General features: G+C 47.9%; 1 protein-coding gene across 1 annotated transcript; it reads left to right on the top strand.

Moving 5' to 3' along the window:
• The first annotated feature begins 36 nt into the window (after positions 1-36).
• On the top strand, positions 37-2,357 carry LOC136480748 (uncharacterized). The gene is made up of 2 exons (XM_066478236.1): positions 37-871; positions 1,743-2,357. Exons 1-2 carry the CDS (start codon positions 333-335, stop codon positions 2,152-2,154), a joined length of 951 nt encoding a protein of 316 aa, XP_066334333.1. The 5' UTR covers positions 37-332; the 3' UTR covers positions 2,155-2,357.
• Positions 2,358-24,022: the final 21,665 nt, after the last annotated feature.

The following is a 24,022-nucleotide window of genomic DNA, read 5'->3' as shown; positions in this document are numbered from 1 at the left end:
AAACAAGACTTGAAGTGACTAAGCTCATCGCCACACAGCTTTGGTAGCCCAAATATCACAGACAGGTGGTCCCAGGCCTTTCCTACCCCACCTACGCGTTATTTTTTAGAAAGGGCTCCACCTTTCAGCGTCACAAACCAAAGCCCCCTGTTTCGACTCACGCCGTCACGCGGACAGTCGACTCCCCTCGGACCCCTCCCAACTCCCATGGCGCGAGGCCGCGCGCAGCCTCGGCCTCTCCTCCAACGACTCGTTAGTCTTTACCTCGTAACCGTCAACGGAATCGATCGATTCAAAGCTCCGAGCCCTGTCCAATCCACAAGGGGATCCCAATGCTCATGTTGGCCTCAGTTCTCGCGGCTGCGGCGGCCTCGCCGCTACTGACGTCACGGAGATGGGGCCCTCTTGTCGCATCACATCCACGGGCGAACCCGCCGCCTCCCGCGCTGGGCCTGCGGGCGCCCGCTTCTCCTCTCCGGGCCTCCGTTCCCCGCGATTCTCGTGCTGGAGCCGCCGTCCCGAGGGCTCCGTGTGCGGCGGCGGCATTAGGTGGTGGTGTGAAGGCGGAGGCCAGGGAGCGGGAGGCGGCCGATTGGGATGTTCTGAAGCGGGTGGCGCTGCTCGCGCTTGGCTGCTGCGCTGCAGCCGCCGCGCTCGGCTGCGGCGCGGCGCGGGCAGCGGCGGAGGACTCGATCAAGGCGTCAGGGTTCGGGATGCGGGTGGCGGAGTCGCTGCGGAGGCTCGGATGGCCCGACGATGCCGTCGTGTTCGCACTCGCGACGCTGCCGGTGATCGAGCTGCGGGGGGCGATCCCCGTTGGGTACTGGTTGCGGCTCCATCCCGTCCGCCTCACCATCCTATCCGTTCTTGGGTTTGTACCTGTTCATTAACCCCCCTTCATCTCTTTTGGTAAATGATAGTTCTACTAGTACTTGCCCACTAGATGTTTGATGAATTGTTGATATCCCAGCAGGTGGGGATTGTGCCCCAAATATTGTGTAATACCAACCCAAACTGTTGCATATATGCTATTTCAGAAACTAAGGTCCATAACTAAATTAGCTAACACAATGAAATTCAGATGGTATGATCTGCCAGATAGTTTAACAAATCCAAATATGAAAATCTGATAGATCAGCATACTACCTTGTAGCTTACATGGGCTGGACATTGAGCTGTACATAGTCAAATAGGTGTAAGAAGTCTGGACTTTGTAGGATGTGCTGCACAATGATAATTAAATGATATGTGAACTGCGATAATATATGCTGGATCATTATATTCAGTGTTTTAACAGAAAAGGCAACCAAAGTTCGTCTGGAACAGCATACCAATCATCTTTAGGTATGCCTAGTATATGCTTTGGAAGTCTGAAATGTGAAGATGACAATATTTGGTTTCCGAATTAAATTTGCACTTCTTAAAAGGGAACATGAATACTTTTAAATGGATCCTAAGATGAAGGAGCAGGGAACTGAAAACAAGGTAGTGAATAGTAGCAAGTTAAAGATAATCTGCAGTTTATTAATCATTGGACTGATTAGTCCTTACATGCTTTTAAGCGAAAACTCTGACACTGCAGTGATGTTTTTGCTCAATTTCGTATTTTAGTAACACGTTCAAGAGGAAAACTGCCTGCTGTCACAACTTAAACAAGTGGCAATTAGTACAAAACACACTGTTGACTCTGCAGAAAAAAGGTTCAATAAACAGATTTTAATTTCTCCTGTTGTCTTTCCCAGGAACATGGTGCCTGTACCATTTATCATCCTCTACCTGAAAAAACTTGCGACATTTCTGTCTCAGAAAAGCGCATCTGCAACCCGAATTATGGACCTCCTCTTTGAGCGGGCACGACGGAAGGCTGCTCCTGTTGAGGAATTCCAATGGCTCGGCTTGATGTTGTTTGTTGCCGTTCCATTCCCAGGCACAGGAGCATGGACAGGGGCCTTCATTGCATCTGTTTTAGGCATGCCATTTTGGTCAGGTTTTACAGCAAATTTTGTGGGAGTTGTCCTTGCAGGGCTGCTGGTGAACTTGCTTATGAATCTTGGCCTGAAATATGCAATTATTACTGGAGTAGTTTTGTTCTTTGTTTCAACTATAATGTGGAGTGTTCTTCGTTCCCTAAAGAAGTCTCTGAATGGCAAATGATCTAATAGTCTTCATCAAACTGTTCCTAATCCCTTCAGAGTTCAGCCTTGCTTAGGAAATTCAGTTGTGTAATTTTAAGTGGATTTTCAGCTTCCAAATGGATTTCTAAGAGAAAGGAGCTGAGAATTGGCCATGTTTATGTAAGTCCCAAGTAAAACTGTCTTTCTCATTCAATAATTGAATATGAGGTTTTTTAGTTACTATGTTATGCCAATCAGTGATCTTGTTATCCACTAAAGCTCTACGGAAAGAGGTATCCATCGACGCTTGTCCCATTTAGGTTTGCGCTGCGTAATGGCAGTTCATGACAACAGTATTAAGAGGTTAGGGAACTGCGCCTGAAGGTGTCTTTCCATAATCTAGTTTGGACCCACCCTTTTATGTTGGAAGTCCCACAAGCTAAAAACTGGATTGTGATTTTTAATACTAGATCTTTTCAAAGTTTAAAGCATACGATTTAATTTGAACATGTCACATGTTTTGCCAAATCTTTTCTTTATTGTCAAATTTTAAAAGTCATTTACTAAACAAGCATTCATTTTAAAGTTCAATTTTAAGGTACGTTATTCTTAGTCCTTGATCTTTAGACATTATAAATCTTTTAAGACCCCTCCAAAATTTAAAAAATAGACATTATAAACATGGGTAAACTATTAAGCACCGACGTTCATGAGACAAACGCTTAGGCTTAGCCTTCTAGGTACTTAGTTTCTTCTTAAAGCGCTTTTCAATTGCACTCTAGTCAGCATTATGGAGCTTTTGATGATGCACTGGTATTCTAGATACTAAAACAGCACCTATCTTGCAACCAAACATCTCGGTATATTTTGGAAGTTTAGAGACGAAACTGAGCATAGAGCAATAGTTGAGGGAACAAAAATAAATATTTCGCCTAGTTAAAGTTACAATGATATACAAATCTAGGCTGGTCCGTGTTTGAACATGGCTGTCCACAGGCAAATGGTTAGTTGCAAAATTGCCCAAGTATCCAGCAACAACAGGTCAACCAACAGAGCGCATGTTAGGACTATTGACCAGTCTAGATTTTTTTTCAGCAAATAACCAGCCAACAGAAGTGTTTACTTTTTATGTTAGTTTTTGTGCAATGTGCTTCTCAAGCATCTGACCGTAAGCTAGCAATGAAAGCCAAATGAAAAATTAGTTTTTTTTTTAAGTTGACAAATTAGTTAGGTTTACACCTGATCATCCAACCAATCTTTGACCCCAGTTATTTTAGCATACTTGCTAGAAATGGTTTACATCCTGCGAGTTCCTCAATCTGACAAGAAGAGAAAATGTAACAAGTTGCTCGCTCAATTTCCCTCAATAACCCAATGCATGAATTTTCTGATATAACTGCTCTAGCCACCAAGATTTAGCTTACTATTTTATTTTATTTACAGTTCAACCACTACCAAACTTCAAGGCATCATCAGATGTGTTACTTTGGTCATCGCTAAAACAACAAAAACTATTAAGTCTTCATGAACTAGGGAAAGAACACCATTGAGCATTAATCGAAACAAGAAAACATAACCAATGCAACAAAACCTTGGCCACACAACCCAGAATTACTGGTATATAGATCTCGAAGCAAGAACATGCCTTGAGCATTCATCAAAATCATGAAAGATAATAAAAACGTGACCCACACCACAATGAATACAGCTCAGTCATACCAAATATAGACCCTGTTAGAATCAACAATAATTATATGCTAGATATTTCAAATTCCTCAATGTAACATACTTGATGGAAATCTGCAGAGAAGTGACCACTAATTAAGTCGGACGCTGCAAGCCAACCCTACAAATAGCACCTGACTCCAATCCCTAACGGTTTAAGCAAGCATGTCAACTAGAGCTATGAAAACACAACTAATGACTCATCTCTTCAGTATGCTCAAATACGGTCAGAGGAAACTATGGTTGAACAAGGGGTGTAAAATTCCACAAGTAAGCCCTTGAGAGATCAGAAAACATCGTAGTATGATTAGCTAGAATTATTGTACAACCCAGCGACCTCCCTCCCTTCCTTCCCCCTCAGTGACCTCCCTCCCTCCCTCTCCCCTAAGCGACCTCCATTCTGACCCGGCTCCTGCTGCCCCACCGGAGACGAGGACGACAGTGGCGGCTCCGACGAGGTAGGTCGCTCATTCTCTGGATCTGAGCCCTCCTTCTCCTCTAGATCTGAGCCATCGTCCTCCTCCTCATCCTCCTCCTCTGGATCTGAGGGACGCGGCGGTGGCTAGGGTTCCGGTGAGCTCTGGGGTCCTATTCCCTCTCGCCTCTGGCGAGTTCTGTTTCTCCGTGTTGCAATGGGTTTTTTTTTGATGTTGCAACAGATGATTTTCGAATGTTGCAATGGGATTTTTGGGTTGTTGCAATAGATGATTTTCGAATATTTCCATTTCCATGTTTCATGGTTGATTTTTGCTATGTTGCAGTACTACTATTTTTTATGTTGCAGTACATAATTTTCGATGTTGCAGCACATAATTTTTCGATGTTGCAGCACACAATTTTTTGATGTTGCGGTATATATTTTTCGATGTTGCAGTACATGTTTTTGCGATGTTGCAGTACATGTTTTTCGATGTTGCACCACATAATTTTGCGATGTTGCAGTTTATATTCTGATGTTACACTACATAGTTTCTCCATATGCTTTGCGATGTTTTGCACTTGAAGTGTTTTCGTGTTCTTGGGACAGGGGGCACGGTGGGGGTACGGGGTGTGTTGGGGAACGGGGACAGGGACGCGGTGGGGGAACGAGGAGAGAGACGTGGTGGGGAAACGGGGATAGGGGCGCGGTGAGGAACGAGACAGTGCGGAACGGAACGCGGTGGGGGATAAGGGCGCACCTGGACCTACATCCGGACGCCGCAGGGGCTGGACGTCCGGGTGCTAGGTATTCCGATAACCAAAACTAGTGCGCACGTGTTCGTTCTCTAGACTTTATAGAGTCCTACAAAACTTTATTAGAGATCTAAAGTCTAATATAAAGTGTGCTAAAGTTAGAGTTAACTTCAGACTACCTGTTTGGAGACTTTAGCTCAAAAAACTAGAGCTCAAAAATTTAGAGAAGTAGATCCAAATAGAAGCCCCGGACCAACCTCATGCTCAATCTTCAAATATTGACTTGTCAATGCTTTTAATAGTACTAGCAAATATGCACGTTCGTTGTAATGGGAAATGTATCAAACATTTAAGAAAAACAAGGACCGAAATAATACATATCTCTTTATATTTTACTCTTTGTATAAAATTTGGTCTAGAATTGTGCTTGAAGAGATATTTGTTAGACTAAACTGAACAACTAACTTCAATTTTCAGTCCACGGTTTGATTGATTGAACCATATCGGTTGAGCAAGGTTGTAACAATAAGATACGTTTTATTTCTAATTAGAACTGTACCAATAGTTTGGTGATGAAAACAAAAATCTTAAAGAAGAGGTCAAGGGCTTAAAGGCATATAATATTATTATATTTAATATTATATTATTATTGATATTTATCGGAAATGACTAAATTAGAATAGGAAGTTGAAAACTGATGATCGAAGTGGATGCTTATAAAGCTTGGAAAAAGAACGGACGAAACCAGTTTGAATAGGGATATGTGAAAAAAAGAGCATACCTAGTCGGCAAGCCTTCGATTTGATCGTTTTTTTGTTGAAGAAAGTATGTATGGTTGGGGCCGCGCTTGAGGAATGACTAAATTAGAACAGGAAGTTGAAAACTGACGATTGAAATAGATGCTTATAAAGCTTGGAAAAAGAACGGACGAAACCTGTTCGAATAGGAGCACGTGAAAAAAGGGCATACCTAGTCTGGACGAGCCTTCGATTTGATTGTTGTTTTTTGTTGAAGAAGATATGTATGGTTGGGGCAGCGCTCGCGACGACTATGGTGAGCTCGGGACGTTCAATGCTAGCGCACCAATAGCTTCTTGCCAGGGCTGCAGCAGATGAAAAGCAATATACCTATAATATTTTTGTATCTCAACCTGGTAGCAGCAGCTCAAATGGTTTGCTTTAAGATAAATTATTCTTTTTTATGAGCAACCGACATTATTCTAACTCGTTGAATCGTGCCTGCGTACGGTTGGCATGCCTAGCAAGGGAACCGGCGCAGGTGCTAGCGCTGCCTCTCTCTTAGCATCTTTAAATCTTTCCGCAAAACCCGATTTAGCTATTTACAGATAAAAACACGTCTCCAACAGTCTTTCCATCAGCTTCTCCAATCTTCCATATTTTGTATCCCGTGACTTCCGCTCGGAAGAAAAGGCTAGCGACGCTGGCTCCCCATCTCGGCTCGCATGCAGCGTCCCGCGGTCATAGTGGTCAATTTCCGCACGCGGCGCCTCCTTCTTGCACACGTTGTGACCTTTCCCGCACGTCCCCGCTGTTGTCCGTAGGCCGCTGCCCTTTCCCTTCCTTCCAATCGCGCCGTCGGCAGCCATGTCCCCGCCGTCGATTCTGCCGGCCGCCGCGTAGGAGACGGTGTCCATCTCCGTCCGGCAGCATGCGTAGGCTCATGATCTTTCTTGAGCAAGAGGTGGTGCCCCGTAGGGAATTGATTCACGTGTGCATGGCCAGCATCGTACTCAAACGGCTGCCGATCGAGAGCCTGTCCTTAGCGACGTGTCGGTTAATTAGTACTGACGTGGAGACTTTAAAAATAGAAAGCCCAATTTAAAGAGACTGCTGTGGACGGTATCGGTTGATGTCGGAAGTGATCCGAATCAAACATCAATAGGCCTTGGACGTCCGGACCGCTACAGACCGAAGAATGCAGTGAGGATGTCACTCTTTCGTGGTGAAGAACGGAGATGTTTACAAGCAAACCACCAAAGGATAACCAACATGTTTACGTGACGAAGAACCGGCTAGTTTTCAGGCAAACTAGCAAAGAAACCATCGAAGCTCTCGTCCGGGAGAGACCCCGTCAGGGCAAGGACGTCGTCGGGTTGCCCTAGGTCGGTCGGCAAGCCTAGGGCGCCATCCTTGGTCATCGGATTAAGGGATGAACAGTATGGGGGTTGCAGAAGAGGGCAAAAGGGTTGGAGTAGAGGTAGTAGATTGATTTGTTTGTCGATTGGATAGATGTGAACTCAATCAGCCATGATCATCTCATATATATAGAGGGGTGGTCTTATCCCAGTAGAAAACCTCTCCAAGCCTTATTTTTCAAGTTCCCCACGAGTTTAGAACAGTTCGGATCGGAATCCAAAAGGCTAGATCCGAACAGGATTTTCTGTTAGGTATGTCGGAAGTCCCGACTTGGGTCAGAACTCCCGACAGTCGGAACTTCCGACTTTTGTTGGAACTCCCGACGTAGGGATAACCCCAGACACCCAAGCAGATTTCTTTAGGCTTCCCGGAAGTCCCGACACCCGTCGAAACTTCCGACAGTCAGGAGTCCCGACTTGGGTCGGAACTCCCGACAACGTGGCATCTTTTCGAGGGCATAACTTCTTCATCCGGACTTCGAATTAGACGTTCCATATATATTTTTGACCATCTCGACGAGGGAAACGCGATGATGAAGTCCATTTCACATTTTAACAACTTCATAAAATGGATATTTTTAGTTGTCAACATATGCCCCCCTATTTTCAGGTGAATGATGTATGAACCTGAAAACACTTATTCAAAACCAAACAGCAACGATACCCATCACATCGGCTGCTTAGTGACTAAGGGTGATGTATACATCGACCATTTTTTCTAAGGGTGATACATGTATCGGCCATTGTTTGGAGAGCACTTAGGCTTTTTGCCAAACACATGGAAAGTACCCTTTCAAGTACCTCTCCTTGAATGCTCTCGTGAGACGTTCACCTTGCAATGTCTCTAGAACATATGAATTTCCGAATATAACTTTGACCACTTTGTAAGGACCTTCCTAATTCGGTGACCACTTGCCAAACTGATTGCTCTTCGATCCAATTGGTAGTATGGTTTTCCACATCAATTCTCCCACTTCGAAGGATTTGCTCCTGACTTTCTTGTTGTATGCTTGGGCAACTCGAGCTTTATCTTTCTCTATTTCCTTGAGAGCCTTTAATCTCACATCAGTCACCTCATCGATGTTATCCATCATCAAATCATGATACACAACAGCTGATAAATCATTTTGTTTAGCGAACCTGTATGCATCCAAATTCACTTCGACAGGCAACATGGCTTCTTGACTATATACTAACTCAAAAGGAATAACCTTTTGTAGCACCACGCCTCGAAATGCGATGTGCCCATAGAGCCTCAGACAACACTTCATGTCATCTCCTTGGATTCTCCTTAATTTTCTTTTTGATGAACTTGATCAAAGTCTTATTACTAGACTCAGCTTGACCATTGGCTTGAGCATAGTATGGAGATGAATTGAGCAACCTGATCTTATATAATTTGGCAAATTCCCTTACCTCTTTTGGACACAAACGATGTCCCTTGATCTGTAGTTAACATTTCAGGGATGCTGAATCTATGAATAATATGCTTAGTGATGAACTCAATTACTTGTGTCATATTCTTCAAAGAAACTCCCTCGGTCCACTTAGTAAAGTAATCTGTAGCAACTAACACAAATCGGTCTCCCTTCGAAGATGGGGAATATATTTGGCCAATGAAGTCTAGCCCCCAACCACGAAAAGGCCATGGTTTGATGATAGGATGAAGCACAGCAGCAGACACAAGCTGAATATTTTCAAACTTCTAGCACTCTTCGCAACCTTTGTGTAGCGAAAATAATTGGTCATCATAGTAGGCCAATAGAAACCGGCTCTACGTAATAACCACTTCATCTTTGGGGCCGATTGATGCGTACCACAGATGCCTTTATAGACTTCTCCCATAGCCACTCTTGTTTGATCTGATCCCAAGCACTTAAGCAGCAAATCTTCGGCAGTTCTTCGATATAGCTCATCATTATGCAATACATATTTGAAAGCGCTCCGCCAAACACTTTTATCAATTTTGGCACTTGAATCACGTATATATCTCAACAAGGGAGTTCTCCAACATCACTGGAAGTTATATCGGGCCGATTTAATAGCTTCTCGAGCAAATTAACTGGGCTAGTCACAGGGGAGTCGGCTAAGCCAACTGGGCCGGTAGGCTTAGCCGATTTGGAGGTGTCGGCTTGGCCAAATAGGGCAGTCGGCTTAGCTGACTTGGCCACAACAGAAGAGTAGTCGGCTAAGCTGACTTGGTCAGTCGGCTTAGCCGACTGGTCTGTATCTACATAGGAAAAATTAAAATCTTTATACATCGACTATTTTTGAATATGGAAATTATGTCTACTGACATCATAGACAGATGCTTGTTGAGCTAACATGTTAGGCTTTTGATTTTCATGCCTCGAAATATACCGAATTCGAAATTTGGCAAAATAATCAATAACATCAAGGCAAGCATCAAGACAAGCTCTTAATGATCCTTCCAAACATTGAAATTCACTAGCAACTTGTTGTACCACCAGCAAGGAATCACCATAGGCTTCAACATGTTATACCCCATGGAGTGCAATATGGCCAAGCCGAATAAGAAAACTTCACATTCAGCTCAAATGTTGGTGCAGATATAATTTTAATCGGCTTGATGTCTCCAATAGCACCATTGTGAGAAATAATAATTACGCCAACACCTTGGCCTTATTTGCAAGCCGACTAATCATATTGTCGCATCCATGAAGTAAATCAAAATGCATATATCATGCCCCCGGGGCCTTAAGGCCATCAAAGTAAATTTCATGGGGGGCTTTCTAATAGCACGATGGTTGCAAGCATCCATCGACTATATTTTACACTAAGGGCAATATCAAAATATCGGCCATATGAATTCATCCATATAAATATGCATAGCCGAAACAGAATATTTCGGCTCTCGATCATTGGTAAGTAAAATAATTTGGCAACCCTCCATAACATAAAGATCCACACAAAGGATCAAAATAAGGAGCTGAGAGATAACCATGCATACCAGGGGATGAATTCCATATAGGCATAGGCAGAGAGTATGGATGATGCCATGACCAATGATTTTGATGATTTGGTGCAAACCCCCAACTTGGCAATTGTTTCTTCAATCTCTCTCTTCTTTGCCTTCGTTGCACCACTTGCTTGAACATCATTCTTTCGAACTTGAATACTTGCTTTGGGAACCCATGCCAAGCCCTTTTTTTAGCTTCTCAGCACTAAGCTTTTGTAGCTTGTTTTCTTGCCACTTTGGTAAACCGATTGAGCATATCGGTTTTATTTCTATTTTGGACAGCGGCAAATCTTTCTTGATTTTGGGCACTCCCACCTTCTTTTGTTTAGATTTGGCATCTATAATATCAATAGATGATTTCCCCACTTTTTTGCCATCAATAGCCGAATTTTTCAGCAATGTAATCGGCTTTTCAATAGTTGAATTCAGATCTAAACTCTTCTTCTTCTGGCCATCATACTTCACGTGGTAAACTTGCTTTACCGCTTTCTTCTTTGGTTGAGCTCCAGACTGATTTTGATCAAAATGGTCTTTACAAGATGATGATCTCTCTGAATGTCTAGGAGCTGCATACTCTACATATTCTGGCCTCAAATATGGTGGAACATGTGCCTCTTCATCAAACCGCCCCCAAGATGAATAAGGATAAAAATATGTGGGTTGTGGTCTATACGACATGGGAATTGGCTATATAAAAGGAGAATATGTTACTGCTGCATGAGGTTTATCTCCTTGCCAATTCCACTCTTGAGACTTGTGCTTTGGAGGCAATTTTGAAAATTGGATTTTCTTTGACTGATTGGTGACATTTGTTTTTGCTATCTTCTCATATTTAGCTAGAAGTTCTTTGAAGCTAAGCTTTGGCCTTCTACTTCTTTGTTTGTCACGACCTTTACCTCCATTAGCTTTACGAGCATTCTCCTTCTCCCCATCTTGACAGACATGCTCCAAAGGAGGATCCTTAGCCAATCCCCCTTGCTCAACGAGATCAATCGACTTTTGCTTTGGTTGGAGAGATTTCAGCTGCCCCTAGTGTCTTCTGGAACTGTGATAACTTTGTTGTCCTCTGGAATATCTTCTATTTACAATTCATCAACAACAACCTTGCCTTCACTTGAGGACTCCACATCTCTCTCTTGGGTGTTCAAGCTTTGAGCTTTGAGCTTTGAGTGAATCAGCTAATGCAAGCCAATTCGAAACCTGTTTGCCATCAAGACCAATTGGTCTATGTGTTGAGCTTCAGAAAATCTCAATCGTCCTTTATCAATGGCCGATTGGATGACCCGACGAAACACATTGCAACCAGAAGTATTATGATCAGATGAATTATGCCATTTGCAATATGTAAGCTCTTCTAAGTTTTGAATAGATGGCAAAGCATTATGATCAATGATTCTAATAAAATTATTCTTAAGTATGATATCAAAGATATGATCACAAAAAGTAAAGTCAAAGGTGTACTTTGATTTCTTGAGCCAATTCTTTTGTGGAGTTGGCTTTAAAGCTAGGCAAACGAATGGATTAGATTTATTATCAATCCATTCGGCCACACCTTTGCAATTGCTTACAGGAAGCTTTAGCTTTGACGAAATACCACTATTGGCCTTGCCATATGGAACAATGTCTTGGCTGATAGAATCTGAATTTATTTTATCATCAACAAATAAATTGCTATTCTCAGTCGGTCTGTTACAATAATTAGCAAGGATATCTCTAATAGATGCAGAAATTAAAATAGTATGACAAGATTGGAATTTGAGCAAAATATTTGTGTTTTCTACCTTGTTGATCATGTTGGAAAAGTGCACGTCCTTGATTTGCATGATGTTGCTCTTCATCTCCAGAGAATGATCAACAATAAGTGTCGAATTGTCCAAAGATGCATCGACAGCTGCCGAGACCGAGAAAGTCGGCTTAGCCGACTGGAAGTTGGCTAGGCCAACTTGGGCACTAGCAGGGGCAGTCGGCTTGGCCGACTGGGAAGTCGGCCTAGCCGACTCTAGGAAGGCGATAGAGGTAGTCGACCTAGCTGACTCAGGGCAGGCAATAATCGGCTCAGCTGACTTTGAAGTTGGCTCAGCCGATTCTGAGTAGGTAGGCAGTCCTCCTTTGTTGCTTGTAGGGGCTTGATCTCCATCAATGATGTGGTAATTACTAGATAAGTGTACAACCCCTTTAGCTCCTAAAAAATCAAGTCTAGCTGGTTTCTGGTGTTTTCTATGCTTTTCTACAGCAAGACTTATTTTTTGAGATGTGATTGATTCGGAAAGAATATTATATTGTTCGGCTTTTGTAGCTGAACCTTTGCTTACGTCTGAATCAATTATTTCTTTCATGCCCACTAGCAATCCTCTTTGAACCAATGACTCATCTGTGATAGGCCTTTTCTTATTAGTCTTTCCAAAATATTCATATAATTGCTCCTCTAATTGAGACCATGAACCAATAGTATATTACAGCAAAGATGTAAACCATGCAAAGGCAATACCGGTGAGAGATAAAGGAAAATTTCGCACTCTCATATAGTCTTCTTTACCGGCAAAACCCAGCTGTGAGAGATATATACTAATATAGTCCATAGTGGTTTTATCATCTTCACCACTAAATTCATAAAAATCAGGTACCCACCAATCATTAGGAGTTTTTAAGTAATCATTGCATAATATGTATGGTCTATGATAAGTGGGCACCTTTCATTTAGAGGAACCATATGGATTCCTAGCATGGGCTAAATCTTCATCAATTTGGCTTGATTTGAGAGCAACAAATGAAGCCGAATCATGATTGTTTGCAAGTGCACACATTGCTGAATTTTCATTGATTCGGCTATAATTATTAGCAATATGTGGAGCCAAATCATGAGTTTTAGCACTCGAATGCCTTGCTAAAATTTCACTAATTCGGCTATGGTCATGAGCGAAATACAAAGCTGAATTGTGGGCATTGGTCTTTGCATAAGGTGCTGAATTTTCATTGATTTGGCTATGGTTACTAGTAACACGTGAAGCCGAATCATAAGTATTAGCACTTAAACACCTTGCTGAATTTTCATTAATTTGGCTCAAGTTGGGAGTAACATATGGAGCCAAATTATGAATAGGAGCATTGACATATGGTGCTGAATTTTTAGAGCAATTGGCTAAATAATTAGCATTGTTATAGCCAATTCTCTCATTCATCGGCATGTCTTGTGGTAAAACCACATATTGTGAACTTATAGCCGATGAATAACAATTTACGTGTTGTATGTTGCTAGTAGCATCAAAACTTGAAGAATTTATAACATGCATCGACTCTTGACCATAATATTCATAATTATGATATGTATGATGAGGAGCATTAACAAAAGTATTGGCCGATGTAACATATCTAGTATCATTACAGCTAGCAACACCAATATGAGAGCTCATAAAACTTGCAAAATAACTATTAGGATCATAAGATGTATTTGCAAGTTGTACCTTAGGGTGATTATAGTAATATTGTGATGCAACACCTTGGTACTCCATGATTTATAACTTTACCACCTTGCTGAATTTTCCGATAAGCAGCGCAACTTGTTGCAAAATCGCAAACAAGATCACAAGGAGTCAAAACCAGATGCGATTGGCCTTTTGGGCCAGATGCAACGGTAATGGCGAGCTCAAGAAGATAGATCAACGAGGAGTAAGGCTAGGTCAGAGAGATCGGCTATAAGAGATAGCCAAACCAATCGTCTCCAGCGGAGTCGCCAAAAAGTATTATCGATGCAGAAAGTGACCAACTAGTGAATATTTATAGTTTTGCTGTACATTGTGATCGGAGGTGGCCTAGCACTCAATGACATAGGATTTATACTGGTTCAGGCAATATACCCTTGTCCAGTCGGGGTCAGTCGGTGACTTTATTCCTGAGCCCAGGTGCTCAAAGTTTGCAGTAGGGTTACAAATGAGAGGGAGAAAGATGGGGTGTACAAGAGGTCCGGTCGGCTCCGACCGAAAGGGCTGAGAGAGACAGGAACTTCGCTATGAGCTTAGTGTTCAAGTGGATGCTTGAGGTCTGAACCTGGTAGTTCTGTGGTTGCGAGCTATCAATTTAAGGAACTTTGATCTACTAGAATCGGTCTGTCCTTGCTGGAGAAAGCGCACCCCCATTTATAGATGAAGGGGACAGCTTTACAAGTGAGAGGGAAAAGGTGCGTATGCTACCAAGCCTTGCTGTCCACGCTTACTGAGCCTTGTTGCCCACATCGGCCGGATAATGGTGGGCGCCTACAAAACTGTCGATGTCGCTGTAGAGTGTCAAATGCACACGGGAGGTCGTGCTGCCTTTTTCTAGGACGGTGGACGTCGGTACCTATAAATACTGTTTGATGCCTAGAGGCATGTGAGGAGTCTCGCTATGTTCACCCAGTACAGTAAATCCTGGTGCCCATACCGCTATCGATGTCCAGAGACACGTAGGGGGTCTTATCATATGGGAGTTTTAGCGGCCCCTACAATACTGTAGAGGGAGATGTCGGCGCCTACAATATTGTTTGTGTCACGGTGGCTGTAGAGTATTGTTCCATGTAGGGTATGGTCCCTGGTATAGTGGTTTTGACTTGTGAGCCTTGCCTTGCCTTTCTCCACATGTCTTCTGGTTCCTACCAAATGGGGCGTCCTCGGTCGGATGGCTCTAGTCGGCTCTGAGTGCACCGATCAGAGAAGAGCGGTGAGTAGGGTTCCTAGGAGCCCCGATCGAAGGGACACGGGGCCAGAGTCGGAAGTAGGGCTCGAGACAGGCCTTCCGATCGGTGGCCATCCGAAGACGGCTGGAGCCTGAATCGAGCGCTCCGGTCGGATAGGTGGGCTGAAGTGGCCGACAAGCGGGTGTAGCTCTTCTTAGGCCTGGCCTTTCAGTCGATTGCTGGACCGCCACTTTGCCCTATTGTTTTTAGACTCTTGGGCTAAGCCTTGGCGCAGAAGCCAGTCCCTGAGGGACCTTGGGTTTACGAACCCGATAGGAGCCCCTGAGGCCCTGGGTGATTCGGGTAGAATCGTCTAGGGGATTTTTGTCTTGTCGATGGGTGCGCGCGAGCGCACTCGCGGGTGTAGCCCCTGAGCCCCTGGGTGGTTTGGGCAGAACCATCTAGGGGTTTTGTTTTAGCGGGCGTGTGTGCGTGCTTTTAGTCTGAGATAGAATTTTGTCAACCAAGGTGACGTTTGTGCAGCCGAGGCATTTTTAGGCGTGAAGATTGGATTAAAACAGAACTTACTGATCCCGGTGCCGACGCGCGCCATGGATCAGGCGAGGAAGTTAGTTTGGACGTGAGAGAGCTCACTGATCCTGGTGTCGATGTGCGCCGTGGGATCGAGTGAGTGAGTTAGTGCGGACAGAGCCTAGCGTCGGTGCGCGTCGTGGTTTTGAAATGGTTAGTTCCGGGGACAGACGAGACGAAGCCCGTGGGTCCTAGTGTCGGTGCAGCCTGGGCAGCCAATGTAGTTAGTTTAGTTAGTTTTAACACGAGTTCGGAGTCATGGTCCCTGGTGTCGGTGCGGCCTGGGTAGCCGAGGTAGTTAGTTCAGTTAGTTTTCATGCGAGTTCGGAGTCGTGGTCCCTAGCCAGGGTTTTTTGGAGTGCAGTCAGAAGTGAAGCTGTTATGCGCGTTCGGAGTCATGGTCCCAAGCCGTAGCCGGATGTCATAGATACTGTCGATGTGAGTTCAGGGTCGCGGTCCTAGGGTTTTTGGAGCGTAGTCGGAAGTTAAGCTGTTACGCGAGTTCAGAGTCGCGGTCCCCAGATTTTTTTATAGCGCGATCGAAAGTGAAGCTGTTACGCGAGTTCAGAGTCATGGACCTCAGATTTTTTTGTAGCGTAGTCAGAAGTTAAACTATTACGTGAGTTTGGAGTCGCGGTACCAAGCCATAGCCGGATGTCATAGATCCTGTCGACGCGAGTTCGGAGTTGCGGTCCCAAAGTTTTGGCTTGTGCCCCCGAGCCTTGTTGGGCCTTCATGGGGGTCGATGTGAGTTTGTGTGTGTTACCCCATCTGGTTCCTCACAACCAGAGGGATTGAGTTTTGTCGCTTGTCTCGATCACTCGGGCTCGAAGACTAGCTCGGTGAGCTCGCTAACGGGTGTGATCGAGTGGAATCCGGGTCCGTCATTCATGACGGGGTTGGCATAGCCCTCTTGTGACATTCCACTACTCCTTTACCTACAACCCGGTAGATGCCTAGGTCATTCTGGAGACCGACCCGGGTGGCCTAATGGCCTCCCCTTAATGGAGATTTTGTGGGCTTGGCGAGAGGTTCAGGATCGAACGAGAAGGTTGAGATGACCCGGTTTGCCAGACCGGGCGAAGGCCGCATAGTGCTCATCTACGGTTTTCTCCCCTGGCTCTGTTGTTTGCTCATGTCGAATAAGGCAACCGCCGCTTCGTGACGCTACATGGTGCATTCTGGTGCATTTCGTTGCACGTGCGATGCTTAGTTCCCGAGCCTCGGGCGATTCAGGGCACGAATCGTCCGGGAGGCGTGGGCGTATGGAATGAGATGCCCATATGGATGTATAAAATGATTTATAAGGAAATAGAGGGGGTTTGATAGTGTTTACCTTGATGACTGGAGTGACGGGGCTTGGAGAGCCTCAGTCAGAAATGTTCGACCGGGATCTGCGCTTGTCAATCACGGGTGAGTCCTTGTGTGAACATTTTTTGTATTAATGAACACATGCTCACCTTGATGGCCTGAGTGATGGAGTTCGGAGAGCTTTAGTCGGAAATGTCCGACCGAGACCCGTGCTCGTCATTCGTGACGAAGTCGGTGTGGCCTACATGGGGCGCCCCTTCGCTTCCTTACCTATCATTCGGTGTCTATCCTTACCTAACATTTGGGTTCTTTTAGGTCTAGCCTGGGGAAGTGGGGAGCCACCCGCGTGCGGTGGCGCTTTGGTTCCTGTGCCCGTCGTGTGGTAGTGGTTGGTCGTGCAGTAGTGGTGGGCCATGGTCAGGCCATGTCCCTTCTGATCAGGAGTCATTCCATCGGGCAGAGCACGTCTCATCGGTTAGGGCATGTCTTATCTGCATTAAATGGAAAAGAGATAAATTATCGCCCCGTCGTTCTGGCTTCCCCGATCGGCGCATCCATCCCTAACCGTTGTTCCCTTTTCCTTAAGAGAAGGGAGAGGGTTTTTGTTCCGTTCTTTCGCCTGTTCTTCATCTGCCACCACCTTCTCTCTTCCTTTTTTGCCGTGAGCATCCCTGAGAGCCATGGAGGTTTCTAGGGAAGGAAGGGGAGAGAGCAAGGTAGAAGAGAGGAACTCACCAAAATGTCGGACTAGAGGTCATCCACCATGAGGGCGTCGGTGCTAGAGGCTTTCATCGTGAAGGGGTTTCTGCCGCCGTGGGAGGTGGCGCACTAGTGAGTCCCCGGGGGGGGGGAGTTCAAGCAACCTCGTCCTGACGAGGTGGTTTCTTTCCTTACCTTTCATGAGCGCGGATTAGGATACCCCACGCACTGGTTCCTGCTCGGGCTCCTCAATGAGAGAGGTCTAGAGCTGTAGCACCTCAATCCGATGGGGGTGCTGCATATTGCTGGTTTTGTCACTGTCTACGAGGCTTTCCTTGGGATGGAGCCGCACGCGGATCTCTTCCGGCTTTTCTTCTTTAAGAGAGATATGACGGTGGGGAATTCGGTCAAGACCGCATCGGTGGGAGGGTTCGCCCTGTGGAAGAAGCCGAGCATGGGAGGTGTGTATCCCACGTACTCCCCATGTGACTCCAACCGGGGATGGCATGGGGAGTGGTTTTACATCCGAAATCTGGTGGAGGCGCCGTTTCTGGCATTCACCGGTGGGAGGCCGATGAAGCAGAAAAGTTGGTCGTGGGGTTGCGCCCGCACGAAGAGGCACAAGGTGGAGGTCATCGAGGAGGAGCTGCAGAAGCTTGTAAGGCTCAGCCTTGATGGGGTGTGGGTGTTCTACACCCTCTTCCGCCACTAGGTTGCGCCATTGTCGGAGCGGTTGCGGCCCATGTGGATATACGGCGGCTGGTCAGACACGGACCATGTGTCGCCGGAGGACCTATCAAACGATGAGGTCTAGAGTCGCCTTGGCCGAGTGCTGTAGCTGAGGCCCAGGGATGCGGTTGTGGGGAAACCCATACCGTTTAACACATCAGTCGTGTATAACCTTGTATGATCCTTTATTTTGTTTGTGTTTCTTTCTCTGCTTTTCCTATTCCCTGATCCCATGCCATCCGTTCTATAGGGGCTCGAAAGGTACAAGTCCTGGCCGCACCTTCCTAAGGGATCGGAGGGCAGGGCCTGGTAGGCTACCCAGAAGGAGGCGGTAGATGCCCGGAAGAAGAAGAGAACCAGGGAGGTTCAGCGGAAGGAACAGAAGGAGGAGGTCGCCCGGTGCGTGAGGGCTAGGGAACATAGGAGCGACGTCGAGTCAGAACATGCGTCAGATGATCCTACGGATTTGGATGACATGGTCTTCACCGATGAGGAGAGTCAGGGGGTCGCTGTGACCTCGGTGGAGCATCGCGACCCTACAGCGACGTCCGCTGGTGAGGAGCAGGAGGCCACATGGCGTGCAGAGGTTCCTGCATTGAGGAAGGGTGTAGCAAGCATGGACATCATCGATGAACAGGTGGCGAAGCAGCCACGGTCAGCATGCCCCTCAGTGGCGTCGCCGGTTCCATTGTCGCCTATGGTGAACGCGGCTAAGCGAGTCGGGCGATCTGAGGAGTGGACTGGCCCTTATGCGCTGATGGGACCGGTGCCAATGCCTGGCTCATAGCTAGAGGAGGCCCTGCCTATCGTGGGTGCAGTCGAGTAGGCTGGGTGGTCTGAGGAGTAGACTGGCGCCCGAACGATGCGTGACTTGCAGTCGGAGGATGCTCCGCCCGTTGCTCCGGTCGGGAAGTCTCGAGCCGAAGGTCGTAGTGACCCGCAGGCCGGGCAGGAGCCGGTCGGAACGACTCTGCCCCCGTATGAAGCGAGGGGGCGTGGGTCGTAGTCTGGGAGCGGCCCTCGTCCCATAGGTCCATTGTTGTCGGGGCCTGCCTTCAAGGTCGTGCCGCTCACCTCCTAGTATGTTTCCCTTTGTTGCTCTTCGATCTTTTGCCGGTCGAGTCTTTTTGGAGTGTGACTCACCTATATTTTTTGTCAGCGGTCAGGGGATGCCGGGGTTGGGCATCACTCCAACCCCCGTGTAGGAGACCTAGAGGCCTATCCTACAACATTCTCTCCTAGGGGTGGTGCCCTCCGGGGCGGCTGCTGATAAGGCAGCAGTGGCAGTGTCGGTGTTGGTGGCAATCCCAGTGCCGATGGCGGGGGTTGCGTCGGAGGTAACCCTTGCGGCCCCTCCTCCACCGATCACGGTGGAGGAGATGAGGGAGGACGAGCTCCCTATCTCGCCGGTGGAGGACCACACGGCTTATCCTTGCCATCGGAGCCGAAGGCGCCAGAGGGAAGGGCGGCCGGGATAGAGTTGGGACGCCTAGCGGCGTTCCATGCGGATGAGGTGGTGGAGATCCCATCTGACAATGAGGCGGACATCACGGTGGAGCTGCTAGTGTCACCGCGGGAGCTGGTGGTGTCGCCGTGGGAGCTGGTAGCGTCACCGCTGGAGCTAGCGGTGGTCCAGTTGGAGGCTGGGCCCTCCGGTGGTTCGTCGGAGGGTGACCTAGAGTGGCCCTGCCCTGAGGACCCATTGAAGGCGTGGTTCGTCCTCTGGGATTCCTAGGAGCATCAGCTCTAGGACATTTTTGGGTGGGGGGCAAGGGCATGCCACGATGTCCGAGCTCACCAAGCTATCCACAAAGCTCAAAAGCGCCTAGAAGCAGGCTTAGTTTGCTCGGTAGTTGGTTGAGGGCGACCTGCAGCTCGTCGCAAAGGTGAGTTTCTGGTACTCATTCTTGCCCTTTGAATCTTTCATCGGTTGTCTTGAGCATGCTTGTTTTTCGTAGGATATAAGAAAGATGTCATCCCACAAGTCTTACTTCCTCTAGGCAGAACATGCCCGGATGGCTGAGCTCGAGCGTCGGGTAGAGTCTGCTCGCCGCAAGTCCCAGGACCAAGCAGCCGAGGCGGCCGTGGCGTGGGTAGAGGGGCAGCGTGCAGCGAAGCGGGCGACTACCGCCGAGCAAGGGCTCGGGGCGACAAAAGCTCACCAGGCAGAGACTGAGGTGGGGTTGTGGACATCCCTGATGAACACCGAGGTGGCACTTCAAGAGGCCTTGGCGGCCCTTGAGCCAGAGCAGAGTGCTCTAGCGTTGGAGCGGGCCGCCCTGGAGTCAGCAAGGAAGGCCTTGGAGGTGGAGTAGAGGGCCTGGTCAGAGGCGGACCAGGAGATGCTTGTGCTCTGAGGCCGGGTGATGGGGACGGAGGAGGTGAACGCCCGTCTGTGCGCATAGGTGACTCGACAGGCGAGGAATTCTTTGCCCTTGAGAACTCTCACGCTGGTACATCCCCTTTTTTTGTTTGCATTGGTTTCTTTCTTCAGCCTGTTCCTGAGCTTGTTGTGCCTCCTTCAGAGCTAGATGGAAAGGTGAAGACGCTGGAGCAGGACCTGGAGACGACCAAGGCGACCCTCAGCCGAAATGCAGAGGATCTGGCCAAGTCCCATGAAGAGCGACGTGCTCTTGAGGGGGACCTTGACTAGATCCACAATGTTGCCTAGCTCATCATCTCGGAAGTCTTTGGGTCAGTGCCAAGCACTAGCGCGCCTGCTGTCTAGCTGGCAGAGGTCTCAGACGTGGTCAAGGACCTTGTCAGGAGCGGGCTGTTTTACGAGGCATCGGGGGTGCTGACCTCGATGGCGACATACGACCCAAATCTGGACTTCGCCACTATCTACGGTGGGTATGCTAAAGGCCTGAGCATGGAGAACATCCAGTGAATCGGGGAGAACTTGCTGCCACATGCGCGGTCGGTGTCGGAGCAAGTCTCCGCCGAGTGGGTGATGGATGTTCACCATGAAGACATGGCCCGAAGCATACATGAGGAGGACGCCTTCGAGCCTATAGATAGCACAGAGCCTAGTTTGGGGGGGAATGTTGCCTCGGCCCCGATCGAGCCGAACGTTGTGCTGCCGGGGAGTGAGCAGCCTACGCCTTCGTCGGTCGCGCCGTCAGTAGATGCCGCCGGGCCAGTTTCATAGCTTGCAGAATATAAGTAGTTGTTAAACGTAGAAAGTTTAAATTCATGGGGGAGCCCCTGTGTAAAACATTCATGTGCGTTTAAATGACTGTAATCGATTTTTGTGTTGTGATGGAGTTGCTCTGTTCGGGGAAGCTTGTTCCCTTTCTTTCCTTAGTTTTCCCTTAGCATAATTTTGTTTTAATTTCTTTCTTTCTCATATCTGCCCGTTTGTTCCGTAGGCTGCAACTTTGCGAGCCCGGGGCGTGGCCCGTAAGGCTCGGTCGGTCGTAACCGTAGGAAAAGGCGGGGTGCAATCAGTCGAAATGTTTTAAAGCAAAGTTACGTAAGGTAAATCAAAGGAGCGAACTGCCCTTTTGTTCGGGTAGGAAGGAGTTTGTCCATATGAAAGTAAAAGAGTACTTAAAGTAAAAACAAAACAGAGGGGTAGTAGAGCCCCCTAGTGGAGCCCCCGAGTGCCCCAAGCCGAAAAGTGTTCGGGTCGGGGTGCTCTTATAGGAGCGTTCGCTAAGTAAACAAAGGTAAGACTGAAACTTAGGAAAAGAAAGAACGACATAGCTGTTCCAAGGTGCTCAGAGAGAGCGTCGTTGTTGTTGTCCTTCAGTCGGTAGGCGTCTAGTCGGATCACTTCATCCTTCAGTCGTCTGGATCCTTGCCTGCTGCGCCCCCTTCTTCGGTTGCTGTCTCCTCACCTTTTTCTTTCTTTGGCCTGCCAGCTTACCTTAGTAGGCGCTTGAGGAGCTAGCAGTCCTTGTAGAGGTGTTTGACGGGGTAGTCGTGGTTGGTGCACGGGCTCTCCATGAGCTCATGAAAGTGACCCAGATGGTCTTGCTGGGGCTACGTGCCCACGTGATCGACCGTGGCGACCGACGCGGAGTTGGCCGGTTGGTAGTGATCCTTTTTGTTCTTTTTTCCCCTCTACATGGAGGGGCCCTCATCTTGATCCTAGCGCTTGGCCTTACCTTTGCCATGGCCTCTGTTGAAGCATGGTGGGAACGGCGCTTGCTGTAGGTGTTGGACAAAGGTCCGTGGTCCCAGGCTATCAGGGCTGGGACTCCGGTTGATGTTGTGCGTATCTTGGTTTGGCCTAAGCTGCGCGTGGATAGGCGGTCGATATGGAGCGGTCGTCAAGTCAAGGTGAGGTGCCATTGCGGCTCCCTGGGCCGCACTCTATGGTTGTTGCGGTGACAGGGTGTAGTGCCCCATCTGTCGCGTCCCTATTCCCCGGATAGGGAGCGAGGTCGTGAGTCGGTGTCGTGATATGGAGCACTCCGCTTGTTGAACGGCGGCGGTCTCCAACAGTGCCCGAAGGTTCTGGTGGATCGCCCATTCGCGAGGGTCATTTGGCTCAAATAGGTCGCGCAGGATCATTGCCGCGGTGGTAATGTTCTGACTGGCCTGAGCGAACTGCAGGGGATCAGTCCCCCTAACCAGGGTGTTGCGCTGGGGCTGACGGGCGTGACCCCGAGTGCCGTTCACCGGTCTATGCGCATGGGGCGCAGTGTGGTGCGCCGAGCGCGCTGGTGCGGTTGGTGGCTAATGCAGCCGTCGTTGTCGTAGTTCATCCCCGTGCTCAAGTGTGAGCTCGAGGGTCTTCATGTGAGGGCCCGACAGGGCGTGGGTCTAGAAGGACTCCGTTACCCCTAGCGGTTGTTCTGGAGCGTCCGCCACAGCGTACTCCTGGGACGGACGGTGGCTAGGCGCCATGTCACCGATGCTGGAGCCATCACTCCCGACATTGTCATCCATGATGTCAAGGAAGTAGGTGGGAGCATAGCTCGCCATCCCCACAAACTCAGACGTGAGAGGGTGCGGGCAGCACCAGCACCTTTTGGAGTCCCCGGGCGTATGCGTCCGCGGAGGATGCAAGGCTGTAGGGGAACCGGTCGTATGGCGGTTGTGTTGGGGATAACAGGGTTTCGCTAGGTATTTGGTGGAGGATAGAACGTAGTAAGTGAATAACAGCATGTATATTACTCACAGCGGGGTTTGAGCAGAGAGTTTGCTCAGAATGAAGCGCGGATGCCGCGCCATTGAAGTCACACATCCCAGAGTCGATGGAGGACGTCTCCCTGACTGGTGCCGGGTCGCGAGTCTCCTCATGGAGGTGGAGTGCACTGAGTCGGTCGGCGATGAAGTCTAGGCTTCTGAAGAGGAATGCCTAGGATGGCTCGAAGACGAGTGGAACCCACATCCCGGCGGGCGAGGGTGCTAGGCACTCCAACGAGCCGAAGCAAATCGTATCGCCCGAGCCCACCACGGCGGGGGTGGCGGAAGAATGGGCCATCCGATGACCAAAAAAGTGTTGAACGTACAGCGTTTTCCCCACGAACGGCGCCAACTGTTGGTGCAGAAAGTGACCAACTAGTGAATATTTGTAGTTTTGTTGTACGTTGTGATCGTAGGTGGCCTAGCACTCAATGACACATGATTTATACTGGTTCAGGCAACGTGCCCTACATCCAGTCGGGGTTGGTCGGTGACTTTATTCCTGAGCCTAGGTGCTCGAAGTTTGTAGTGGGGTTACAAACGAGAGGGAGAAAGATGAGGTGTACAAGAGGTCCGGTCGGCTCCGACCGAAAGGGCCGAGAGAGACAGGAACTTCGCTATGAGCTTAGTGTTCAAGCGGATGCTTGAGGTCTGAACCTGGTGGTTCTGTGGTTGTGAGCTATCGATTTAAGGAACTCTAATCTACTGGAATTGGTCTATCCTTGCTGGAGGAAGCGCACCCCCTATTATAGATTAAG

Source organism: Miscanthus floridulus, chromosome 1, assembly GCF_019320115.1.
Source record: "Miscanthus floridulus cultivar M001 chromosome 1, ASM1932011v1, whole genome shotgun sequence".
In the NCBI taxonomy this organism is placed as follows: Eukaryota; Viridiplantae; Streptophyta; class Magnoliopsida; order Poales; family Poaceae; genus Miscanthus; species Miscanthus floridulus.
Note: the sequence above shows the minus strand (reverse complement) of the source record. Positions and strands in the feature narration are given on the sequence as shown.